Consider the following 12212-nt stretch of genomic DNA (forward strand, 5'->3'; position numbering starts at 1 on the left):
CTGATGGTAAGATATGGCTGCCAGCTCCCAATTTATGTTCAAAACAAAAACTGGCTCCACTGTTTGCCAGCACACGGCTCAAACATATCTGGAAAATATGGGTCTCCGATATCAGGTGAAAGTTTGTTCAGGAATGAGAAGCAATTGCACACCCCCATAAGCAGCATAAAGCAAAGGGATGGTCAAGTTGCTGTGTTGCTTCCAAACCACCTCTGGCATGCCAGGGTGTTTATGCAGGTCCTTGCTGCCAGTTCTTTCCTGGTGCCACAAAATATCCACTGGCCACAAATTGAGGTGAGTGGAAGACATGAAGGTGGCTTTTTTGAAGCTTGACCCTCCAGCAGGACCACTCCTGTAAAATGAGATCAAACGATCATTGACATTTCATCATGACAATCCCTTCTTAGTGCAGGCTAGCTAGAGTATTTTTATTTTTTATTTTTAACCATTTCAGGAGTTGAAGTAAACATTCTTGGAGCATTTACTGTGTTTGGAAAGGCACAAGGTCCCCCCTCCCCCAGGCACACTAATGCTTACTTGAAGTGGATCCCCATCCTGATTTCATGATGTGCTTGAAGAGCTTTCCTCTCTGGGATCCGTGGCTCATGAATGAGTCTTTTTGGGCTCACACCAGAACAAGGTGCTTGTTCTGGGGGCGCTGGATAGGAAAGAGGGGCCAAGGAATGCTGGCGGGGGGAACAACTAAATTAATGATCCGGGCTGCTCTGTGGCAAACTACTTTGCAGAGCAGGTATCGTGGGACGCTAATGCTAGATGAAGTCGCCGGAGACACTAATACAGTGATCAGTAAAAAAATCTGTACACTGTACTAAAGATACTGACAGGGGAGTGAAGGGGTTAACAGGGGGAGATCAGGGGGATAAATGTGACCTAGCTGTGCTTTTACTGTAAAAGTGTAATGCTTTTGACCCACGTGGATCTGCTTTCTTCTCTCTCTGGAATGGAATGTACCCAGGGAGAGAAGATTGCATCATTTCCTGTACCTGTGTAAGTGTAACCAAAGGTACAGGAAGATCACTGATAGGTCAGGGAGCAATCAGCAAATCCATGAACATCACTGGCCATAATCTGCTGATTGATTGGTGGGGCACGGAACCACGGCACCCCTGGGTCGGCAGGCGCGCGCGTCCATGGCCTGCGATCAAGGCGGGAGCACAAGTCATGTATATATGCATATGATTGTGTGCAGGGAGCCCGCCCTGTAGTAGTAATTCTGCTATAGGGCGGAGCTGAACCGGTTTTTAAAGTCCTGCGGCGTGTGTCTTCCCCCATGTCAATTATTATCAAATTATGTTGTTACAAAATCTAAAATAACTGACTTTTTTTAATTTTTTTTTTTAATTTAAAAGTTAAAATGTTATAATTATTTTATTATACCATATTATACATTTTAATTATAATGACAATTATACATTAATAATAGGAAATGTTTTCAGTGTGAGACTCTGGGGAAATGACATCTTATTCCGGGGACTGATCTTATCCGCCTTCCTTTAGTTGTGATGAGTTTCTCCTGAAGATCAGAGATCGTTCAATATATACCGAACAACGATCCTCCCGACTGAGGGAACAGATCTCATCACCTCCTTCACACTCCACGTAGAAAAAAAGATGTTTTACTGTCTGAAGAAAACGTCTATAACTGTCATTGGCTCAACTGTCTAATTGCTTTATTCAAATCTCCCGCCGGAATTCTATGTGATGTCACAGACTATCCGCCCTCTTACCGCCAAATCCGATACAGAGAACCGACCGCATCCATTTACCGTTTTATCTGGGAAGATCGATCAACCCTTCCATTCATTCCAGGCTCTGCGATCAGCCAAACATCATTATACGGACATTGCAAATATTCATATAAAGAACGTTTATTAAGATTTATGTTTTCCCTCCAATCCCTCAGAATACAAAACCCGACAAGATCTAGTTATTAGTCTGTTGATTTAGTTGTAGAGAAGAAATCAATGAAAAGTCTACAGAACAAGAAAACACTTCCTGCACTAGAAACATCGACACCGAGATCTCCGGATACATTTCTATGGACTTCTCGTAAGACAAACATTACTGGCTGATGGAGACAACGCCCACATCTGTGATTGGCTCAGATTTCAAATCGCTGTCATCACATTCTGCCCGCCGGACAAATATTCCGCCCGATTATACCGCCAAATCCGACCTGAGAACTGATCAGATGAGACATTTATCCGAGAAGTATTATCATCGCTTTCATCCCAAGTAGATGTATTGATGAGTCTGGAGATGGATTTCCATATTTACCGAATCATGTAACACATTGTGAATACAAGTATTGTAGATTCCATGATCACATCTGTATACGATCATGTCACTGACCGATATTTATGTGTCCCTCCTGCAGACATGTAGCAGTTACAGATCCCCCCCCCCCCATATCACATCCAGAATATTCATAAAAACAAATGTGAAATGACTGGTAGAAATAAGGAGACTGCCAGAGAAATACGGACAATGTATCCAGAGAGAACATATGACATGTCTGAGGAACCAAATCGGTTTCCTCCTCCAAATCAGTCACTAAAAATCATCCAAATGTTTACAAGGGTCCAAATAAATGAAATTCTCTGCAGAGAAATGAATCGCTGTAACCCCGCCCCTTTCCATCAGTCTCCCTTCAGGTCCGCTCTGAATTACAAAGAGAAACGTGGGGCATCGGTATAAATGTTTGTGTTGTTTATTTCCAAGTCATATTTCTCAATATTAAATTGCTGCTAACAATAGTAACTGGTGATGATGGTTTGTGTTCTGAAATGTGAAAGATGAATGTTTCTGTGTAATCTCCGAGGAAGAAATAGAAAACCATTGAGAAGAATGAAGAGATTTGTCTCCTGGAGATGGATTTATATATTTGAAAACCGCAGAATGTGTATAATGGTTACAAATGACTCCAATTGTATTGTGTGTAAAGAATGGGTGTGACTCCGCCTCTTCCCAGGAAGGTTCCCATCAGGTCCGCACAGGCTCTATAAAAGGAAGGCGGGCCCAGCCCAGAGCTCAGTCGGTGTTTGCAGCAGAGAAGAATCGTCATGTCTGGTCGCGGTAAAGGAGGGAAGGGTCTGGGGAAAGGCGGCGCCAAGCGCCACAGGAAGGTGCTCCGGGACAACATCCAGGGCATCACCAAACCCGCCATCCGACGTTTGGCCCGCAGAGGGGGAGTCAAGCGCATCTCCGGCCTCATCTATGAGGAGACCCGCGGAGTGCTGAAAGTCTTCCTGGAGAATGTCATCCGCGATGCCGTCACCTACACCGAGCACGCCAAGAGGAAGACCGTCACCGCCATGGATGTCGTCTATGCTCTCAAACGGCAGGGACGCACCCTCTACGGATTCGGGGGATAAATCCTCATAACCCCCCCCCCCCCCCCCCTTCATCGTCACAAAGGCCCTTCTCAGGGCCGCCCACCTTCTCATACAAAGGGCTATTGATTGATGATCTCCAGAGTTCTATCTGCTCTTCCTGGGGGGTGAAGGATTGCCGCTCATTCCAATAATAGGGGATGATGGAACTATCCGTAAGTCGTTCTATATAACAGGATGACGTCATGGATAGATATAGTTCAGCAATTCCACCAATGAATCTGTCCAATCACCTGATTGCATGGTGTGTGATCAGTAATCGGGATGGATCTGGTTCGGAATGCCATTTTGCATTATAACGTCTGAATGACAAACATGTCGGTGATCGCAATGCGCATATAACGATTGTGGCCAATCAGCCTCCAATAATGAAAGGGTTAATGGATGCTCATACAAAGAGAAACCGATTTGATTCTTCAGATATGTAATATTTCCTCTATCGATTCATTGTACATATTTATCTGGCAGTGTCATGATTACCTACTTTTACAAGATATTTCAATATTCTGGATGTGATATGGGGGGGGGGGGGTGTCTGAAATTAAGGACATGATCGTATACAGATCTGATATAGAATTGTACAAAACTTTATTATCATATAGAAAGGTAGAGATCTATGACATGAATGTCACTCATGTTCTGTATGTTGCAGGGGGGGATCCTGGATTCTGAGAAGACAATATATGAAAGTAATCATCAGAATCCATTTCTAGTCATTGTTTATTAGTCCGCAAACACATTGGATATAGAGGATCCTGGGGACAGAGATAACAGAACAAGGATTGACATGACTCAGTAATCACCGACATCCATCTGTAGACATCCCTGACTAATCAATACAACTGTCTGGAATTAAAGCGGCGATATTTCTCGGATAAATGTCTCATCTGATGATCTTTGTTCTCCGGCTCGGATTTGGCGGTATAATAGGGCGGAATATTTCTCTGGAACGATGTATACAATTCCGGCGGGAGAATTTGAAATCTGAGCCAATCACAGCTGTGGGCGTTGTCTCCATCAGCCAGTAATGCATTTCTTACGAGAAGTAAAAAACAAGTATTCGGAGATCTCTATTCCTAGTGCAGGAATTTCTACATCTTGTCGGGTTTTCAGTACAAATAAAACATTTCACATGAATATCTGCAATGCTCGGAATGAATGGAAGGATTGATCGATCTTCCCGGAAGTAACGGTCCATAGAACTCCGGCGGGAAATTGGAATGTATTAGACAATTGAAGAAATGACCGTTTATTATTCAAATAAGACAAAAAACAATGTAGAGAGGAAATGATCTGATCAGGAAATGTGATAATCTCACTGAAATCCTTCTCTATTTTTACCTTTTAGAATTCGGATGTGTAAACCGGTTATCAGCTACAAATAACCCGCCCAATCCCGGGGCGCCGAGATATCACTTTCTCCCAGAAAGTTGAACATAGAAATCCTTCCCGGCGTCCAAACGTCTTCCTATGGAGAAGCAGAGATGACACCCGGATGTAGAGGAGACTTACTGTCCGGACGGCGGGAAGGATTTCCACCTTTTCGAATTGTCATTACAAACACGTGACAGCTTCCATCCCAGAACGTCCTTTACTAATCCGAGATCTACAGAGCAGGACGGAGGGAAGAAGTCGCCGACTTTCCTCCTCCCCCATATCACAATTTAAGGAAGGCGGATAAGATCAGTCCCTGGAATAAGATGTCATCTCCCAGAGTCTCACACTGAAAGCATTTTCTATTACTCTTTATAACTATCCCCTCCTCCTAGATTGTAAACTCCAAAGATCAGGGCCCTCAATCCCGTTTTGCATTGTATTGGTATTGTTCTGTCACATGTTCTGTCCCCCTCTGTAATGTACAGCGCTGAGCGAACCATTGGCGCTTTATAAATACTGTATAATAATACAATTAATTACTTTACATCTTGTGACAATGTAAGCAAAATGATCTCCGACTTCTCCTCCCCGAAACTCCATCCCACAGAAGCGGGAGATAGAGAGGAGTGTGGGATTGGTGTCCATAGAAGCCGTATGTCCGCCCTTTGTATGGAGATGTGGGGGGCTCTGAGAAGAGCCGTTGTGTTGGCGGATAGAAGGGAATCCTGTGGGGGGATTACTTGCTCTTGGCGGCCTTGTGGCTCTCGGTCTTCTTGGGCAGCAGCACGGCCTGGATGTTGGGCAGGACTCCTCCCTGGGCGATGGTGACGCCGCCCATCAGCTTGTTGAGCTCCTCGTCGTTGCGGACAGCCAGCTGGAGGTGTCGGGGGATGATGCGGGTCTTCTTGTTGTCTCGGGCGGCGTTGCCGGCCAGCTCCAGGATCTCAGCCGTCAGATACTCCAGGACGGCGGCCAGATAGACGGGAGCTCCGGCCCCGACCCGCTGGGCATAGTTGCCTTTGCGGAGCAGACGGTGAACACGACCGACGGGGAACTGCAGACCAGCTCGCGACGATCGGGTCTTGGCCTTAGCCCGAGTCTTGCCTCCTTGTTTGCCGCGACCAGACATGATTGGATGACTGACGAATCACACACAGATAGGCCCCAGCAGCCGCTTCCTCTCCTTTATACACTTCATGCTCTGACGTCACACGCTGGGATTGGTTGCTTTTGAATTCAGCCAATAGCGGTCAGACTTGTTTCTACACCAATCTGTACACGAGGATAGACAGCATGACGTCACTTTCCATCACATGTCGGCGTCCTCCAATAGGAAATGTGAGGCAGTACGAAGCTCCTTTGCATAGGCCGCCTATAAAAGCAGCAAAAGGCATGATCAGGATTCACAGTGGTGAATCCTGATCATGCCTGAACCAGCCAAGTCTGCGCCGGCGCCCAAGAAGGGCTCCAAGAAAGCCGTGACTAAGAGCCAGAAGAAGGACGGCAAGAAGCGGAGGAAGACTAGGAAGGAGAGTTATGCCATCTACGTGTACAAGGTGCTCAAGCAGGTCCACCCCGACACCGGCATCTCGTCCAAGGCCATGAGCATCATGAACTCCTTCGTCAATGACATCTTCGAGCGCATCGCCGGCGAAGCTTCCCGCCTGGCTCATTACAACAAGCGCTCCACCATCACCTCCCGGGAGATCCAGACCGCCGTCCGCCTCCTCCTGCCCGGAGAGCTGGCCAAGCACGCCGTCTCCGAGGGCACCAAGGCCGTCACCAAGTACACCAGCGCCAAGTAATCCCCCCGCCCCCCGGGGCCCCATCATCCCAACAAGGACACAAAGGCTCTTCTAAGAGCCGCCCACCATTCCAATCACTGAGCTGTCATCACATTGTATTGCCGCTAGAGGTCCCCCACACGTCACACTTACACTGGACATTCGTTCTAGGGACGGACTAACCTGCACATTGGGGGGATGGGAGGATTGGCTGCAATGCTCAACACTCCCATTAGGTGTCACTATATTACACACATAGACGGGAAGGATTTTCTTGTTTCTCTTTTCTGCTCTGCTTGATACATTGTTACACGTAGTAGAGGCGAATGTTTAACTCTTCACTGACTGATATATGTGTGGCTGTAACATGGCATCATAGGAAATTATACAGAAATCATGGAAACATTACTCCATATATTACTAGGATAGATTTACTGATTTCATATAGTACGAGATGTAGAAAACACTACATTTCAACAGTTTTATTAAACTTTGTAAAAAAAAAAAAAAATTTGCATTTCTGATAATGTGGTTATGCTGGATCTGCTTGGGGATTATGGGAGGAATATAAAGGTTACATTACATTTCACCTTTTTAAATATATAGGTAACATTGCTTTTAGATCTGGGATTATGGGGGAATATCATGGTAAATCAACATGTTTTGGATAAGTAAATGCATATAATTATTTTTCTACATGAGAATTATGGGTGCATTTTTGTGGATACACATGCCAAGGATCATTTTTAATTTATTTCTGAAAAGACTATGGATATTGTTATTTTTCAAAATGGGGATTATGTGTGAAATGTCAGGGTTAAACATGCCTAGGGACATATTTGACCCCATTCTGATGTAAGAATAGCATTTTTTCAACATCGGGATGATGGGTGGATGATTGCAGATACACATGTCAAGGACCATATTTGAATTGTTTCTTAAAAGAATATGGGTATAGTTATTTTATGTGGGAATTATGGGTGGAATATCATGGTTAAACACGCCTAGGAACACATTTGACCCCATTCTGATAAGAATATGAGAATAGATTTTTTTCAACATGGGGAGTATCAGTGGAATATTGTTTTTTAACATGCCTAGGTACACATTTGACCTCTTTCTGATCACAAATATGAGAATAGTTATTTTTCTACATGGAGATTATGGTGGATACACATACAAAAGCACCATGTTTGACCTATTTCTGAAAAGGTTATGAGCATAAATATTTTTCTATATGAGGATTATGGGTGGAATATCATGGTAAACATGCCAGAACACATTTGTAAAAGGGATAACAGGGAGTTCCAAATGGGCAGGGGTAGGTAGTCCAGTAGGCACTAAGGGCAAGCTGTGTAGGAGCGAAGTATAACTCTGCAGAAGGGAAAGCAAGAAACACAGAACCTCTAAGTGTGAACTGTGAAGATACTTAATAGAAAGAAAAGCAGTAACTTACATCTTAGAATTTAAAAACAGGCTCATGGCTAAGAGGGTGAGACGTCTATAGCCAGATGTTGTGTGATTCCACCCATAATCTCCATATAGAAAAATAACTATACCCATATTATTAGTAGAAACATGTCAAATATGGGTGTTGACATGTGTATCTGCAACCATCCACCCATAATCCCCATGTAGAAAAATAATTATTCACAATTTTTGTTTTATATCACAAACTGGGTGGAATATTATGGCTATAAATGCCTAGGAGTACATTTGAGACCTTTCTGACAAGAATAGAATATATTTTGTTTTCTACATGGGGATTAAGGGTGAAATATTTTATTTATTTATTTTTTTATCAAATTTTTATTCATAGAATACAGAACATATAAACATCATTGAACTTTGCTTGTTATGAAGTCAAGTAGTACACAGTAACAGATGTTGGCTTCTTGAGAAACTCAATAGTACAATCAGATCAATGTTCTACATGAGGAATTCACAGATTTAAACGTTTATAAATGGCAAGTACAAACATCAAATGTGACATAATAAAGCGCATGAATAGAAGAAGGAGATTTAGTAGAGAAAAAAAGAGAACAGCAGTCATAAGAACAGATCTAATTCCACAAGTGTAGTCAAGTATCCACCAGCATGATACGCACATCAAAAAGTAGAAAAGTGTTAATCACCCATTGACCCCCTCTTTAAACTATCCGGTGTACCATAACATCTTATTAACAATTTATAGGAGGTTTCTTGAGTCTTAGTGCTGATGGAGTATTTGCGAGAAAAAATGCAGGCTTTTCTTCATTGGAACATATTTATCTGCCATCCTGGAGGAGTTGGACTGCCTGTGCAACCTCTGTAGGGTCCAGGTATTGCTTCATGCCATGTCCTCATGTCAATAGTGACACTGACCCGAGCCAAATGCAAAATTAGTGACAAAACAAAAGATGGCAGTCGCCTCCACCTATAAAACCATTTATGTTTTGGGGGTCGTCTCATTGTTGTCCATCTAGTGCACCTGTTAGTTTTATTATCACAAAAGCAGATGAAACTGATTAACAATCCCCTTGGCTACTTAACAGACAGGATCAATATCCCAGGAGTTTAAATGACTGGAGGCTATACTCTGATTTAAAAAGTGTTCCTTGTTTTGAGCAGTGTATATGATTATACACGCACACACTATATTGCCGAAAGTATTGGAACACCCCTCCAAATCATTGGATTCAATCACCTCCATGGCCACAGGTGTATAAAATCAAACACCTAGGCATGCAGACTGCTTCTACAAACATTTGTGAATTATTATTATACAGGATTTATATAGAGCAGACAGTTTCCTTAGCACTTTAAAATATAAAGGGAGACAATACAGCAATGTGACAGTTCAATACATTAGGGTTAGCAGGGCCCTGCTCCTTAGAGCTTACAATCTAAGAGATTTGTGAAAGAATGGGTCGCTCTCAGGAGCTCAGTGACTCCAAGCGTGGTCCCGTGATAGGTGGCCACCTGTGCAATAAGTCCATCCGTGACATTTCCTGGCTACTAAATATTCCACGCTCAACTGCTAGCCGTATTATAACAAAGTGGAAGCAACTGGGAACAACAGCAACTCAGCCACCAAGTGATAGGCCACATCACATGACAGAGCGGGGTCAGCGCATGCTGAAGAGCACAGTGGACAAAAGTCACCAACTGTCTGCAGAGTCAATAGCTAAAGATCTCCAAACTTGGTGTGGCCTTCAGATTAGCACAACAACATGAATAGAGAGCTTCATGGAATGGGTTTCCATGGCCGAGCAGCTGCATCCAAGCCTTACATCACCAAGTGCAATGCAAAGCATCAGATGCAGTGGTGTAAAGAACTGGACTCTAGAGCAGTGGAGACCTATTCTCTGGAGTGACCAATCATGCTTCTCTGTCTGGTAATCTGATAGATGTGTCTGGGTTTGGAAATTTCCAGGAGAACAGTACTTGCCTGACTGCATTGTGCCAAGAGTAAAGTTTGGTGGAGGGGGGATTATGGTGTCGGATTGTTTTTCAGGGGTTGGGCTTGGCCTCCTAGTTCCAGTGAAGGGAACTTTTAAGGTGTCATCATACCAAGACGTTTTGGAAAATTTCATGCTCCCAAGTTTGTGGGAACAGTTTGCCAGGGGAAGATAGCCCCTTCCTGTTCCAACATGACTGCGCACCAGTGCACAAATCAAAGTCCAAAAAACATGGATGAGCGAGTTTGGGGTGGAGGAACTTGACTGGCCTGCACAGAGTCCCGACCTCAACCCGATAGAAAACCTTTGGGATGAATTAGAGCGGAGACTGTGATCCAGGCCTCCTCCCCCGACATCAGCGCCTGACCTGACAAATGTGCTTCTGTAAGAATGGTCCAACCTTCCCATAGACACCCTCCTAAACCTTGTGGACGGCCTTCCCAGAAGAGTTGAAGCTGTTATAGCTGCAAAGGGGCCAACTCAATATTAAACCCTACGGACTAAGACTGGGGGGCCATAAACGTTCATGTGTGTGTAAAGGCCGGCCGACCAATACTTTTGGCAATATAGTGTAAATTTATGTATCTATCTTTTTTTCCCTCTCTCTTTTTCATTTGAGCATTCAGTGAATTTCAGGTGCATCAGATTAATACACAGAATGGAAAGTGGAGGTTACAAATTGTAATAAGGTCATCATGAATGGGGGGTGCATTGGACCAATTTATTTCCCTCCCCTTTTACTTTACGTCATCTACTTTACTGAATTATGGACAGAAATAGTCCTCTCTCGGAGATTGCAATTCTTACATTGATAAGAGGTTTGAATATATAATTATAAACATCTTTCTTATCAATGTTTTCCCATCTGGCAGTAAGGAGCTCCCAGAGAGATCGGGATATTCTGCTAACAAAGATAACCTGCAGATCTTGGCGGGAATTAAAAAAAAAACATTCTGAAAATATAAGACACATAAATAAAATAATGTTTGTTACAAATAAACTCCTAACTGTGAAATGAATGGGATGAATTGCTGCAGACTAGATGTCCGCCTCCTCACATCCTCAGCGATAGATTGTCATTGTGCCATCAAAGTCCACACTGTCCTCGCCGGGATCGGATTGTCCTTGGAAGTGGGATTCGGAGAGAAAAGCCAGAAATCACATTGTATCTCCTCCCAGATCCGCACACAAGTCATGTCTCTTGTCATCTCGCTCTTCTATAGACAATACATTGCAGCCCTTCTGACTGTCCCTGTTAGTCCACAATTGTGCTGGATGGACCGAGATGGGCGACAAACGTTCTGCTTCTTAGTCCCGAACAGAGGAATCCTCGGATCCGTGAGATCTGTCATCCCATTCACTGTATTATGGAGGAATCCAGTCCGATGTCAGTGGATGTAATTGTTACATTGTACAGGGAGTCTCTGATCTCTGATTATTAGCAGATCTCTGATTAATCTTCTCTTCTTTGGTAGTAAGGAGAGCTCCGAGCATTGGATGATGTGGAGGAACTCCCCTCCCCCACCCCTGACACAGCGGGCTTCTCTACCTACAGAGATAACGTGCAGATCCTGGCGGGCATTTTGAAAATCCCGCTCTTTTTATGTAACCCAATCATTGAAAGGGGCGTGACGTAAATCTCCAATCAGAGGGCAGGGATGTGTATAAATTTCTCTGCAGAGCGGAGGCGCATTACATTCGCAGTTCCCGGCAAAAGAACAGTAGAGATGGCTCGTACCAAGCAGACCGCCCGCAAGTCCACCGGAGGGAAAGCTCCCCGCAAGCAGCTGGCCACCAAAGCCGCCCGCAAGAGCGCCCCGGCCACCGGCGGAGTGAAGAAGCCTCACCGCTACAGGCCCGGCACCGTGGCTCTCCGAGAGATCCGCCGCTACCAGAAATCCACCGAGCTGCTCATCCGCAAGCTGCCCTTCCAGCGCCTCGTCCGAGAGATCGCCCAGGACTTCAAGACCGACCTGCGCTTCCAGAGCTCCGCCGTCATGGCTCTGCAGGAGGCCGCAGAGGCTTATCTCGTCGGACTCTTCGAGGACACCAACCTCTGCGCCATCCACGCCAAGAGGGTCACCATCATGCCCAAAGACATCCAGCTGGCACGCCGCATCCGCGGAGAGAGGGCCTAGACCCCCCGCAACAGACATTCCACACAACCCGCCAACCAACGGCTCTTCTCAGAGCCACAA

General features: G+C 44.6%; 4 protein-coding genes across 4 annotated transcripts; 3 read left to right on the plus strand and 1 right to left on the minus strand.

Moving 5' to 3' along the window:
* Positions 1–3083: 3083 nt before the first annotated feature.
* LOC149442259 (histone H4) lies at positions 3084–3395 on the plus strand. The gene has a single exon (XM_089656279.1). It carries the CDS (start codon positions 3084–3086, stop codon positions 3393–3395), a length of 312 nt encoding a protein of 103 aa, XP_089512405.1.
* Positions 3396–5468: 2073 nt separating this feature from the next.
* LOC149442260 (histone H2A type 1-like) lies at positions 5469–5942 on the minus strand. The gene has a single exon (XM_089656229.1). It carries the CDS (start codon positions 5917–5919, stop codon positions 5527–5529), a length of 393 nt encoding a protein of 130 aa, XP_089512355.1. The 5' UTR covers positions 5920–5942; the 3' UTR covers positions 5469–5526.
* A 263-nt stretch (positions 5943–6205) lies between these two features.
* Positions 6206–6660, plus strand: LOC149442261 (histone H2B 1.1-like). The gene has a single exon (XM_089656230.1). The coding sequence runs from the start codon at positions 6215–6217 to the stop codon at positions 6593–6595; it is 381 nt and encodes a 126-aa protein (XP_089512356.1). The 5' UTR covers positions 6206–6214; the 3' UTR covers positions 6596–6660.
* Positions 6661–11740: 5080 nt separating this feature from the next.
* Positions 11741–12212, plus strand: LOC149442262 (histone H3). Its single transcript, XM_089656231.1, has one exon. The coding sequence runs from the start codon at positions 11742–11744 to the stop codon at positions 12150–12152; it is 411 nt and encodes a 136-aa protein (XP_089512357.1). The 5' UTR covers position 11741; the 3' UTR covers positions 12153–12212.

This window comes from Staurois parvus, unplaced genomic scaffold (genome assembly GCF_062004578.1).
Source record: "Staurois parvus isolate SC_StPar_1 unplaced genomic scaffold, SC_StPar_1.0 ptg000897l, whole genome shotgun sequence".
Lineage (NCBI taxonomy): Eukaryota > Metazoa > Chordata > Amphibia > Anura > Ranidae > Staurois > Staurois parvus.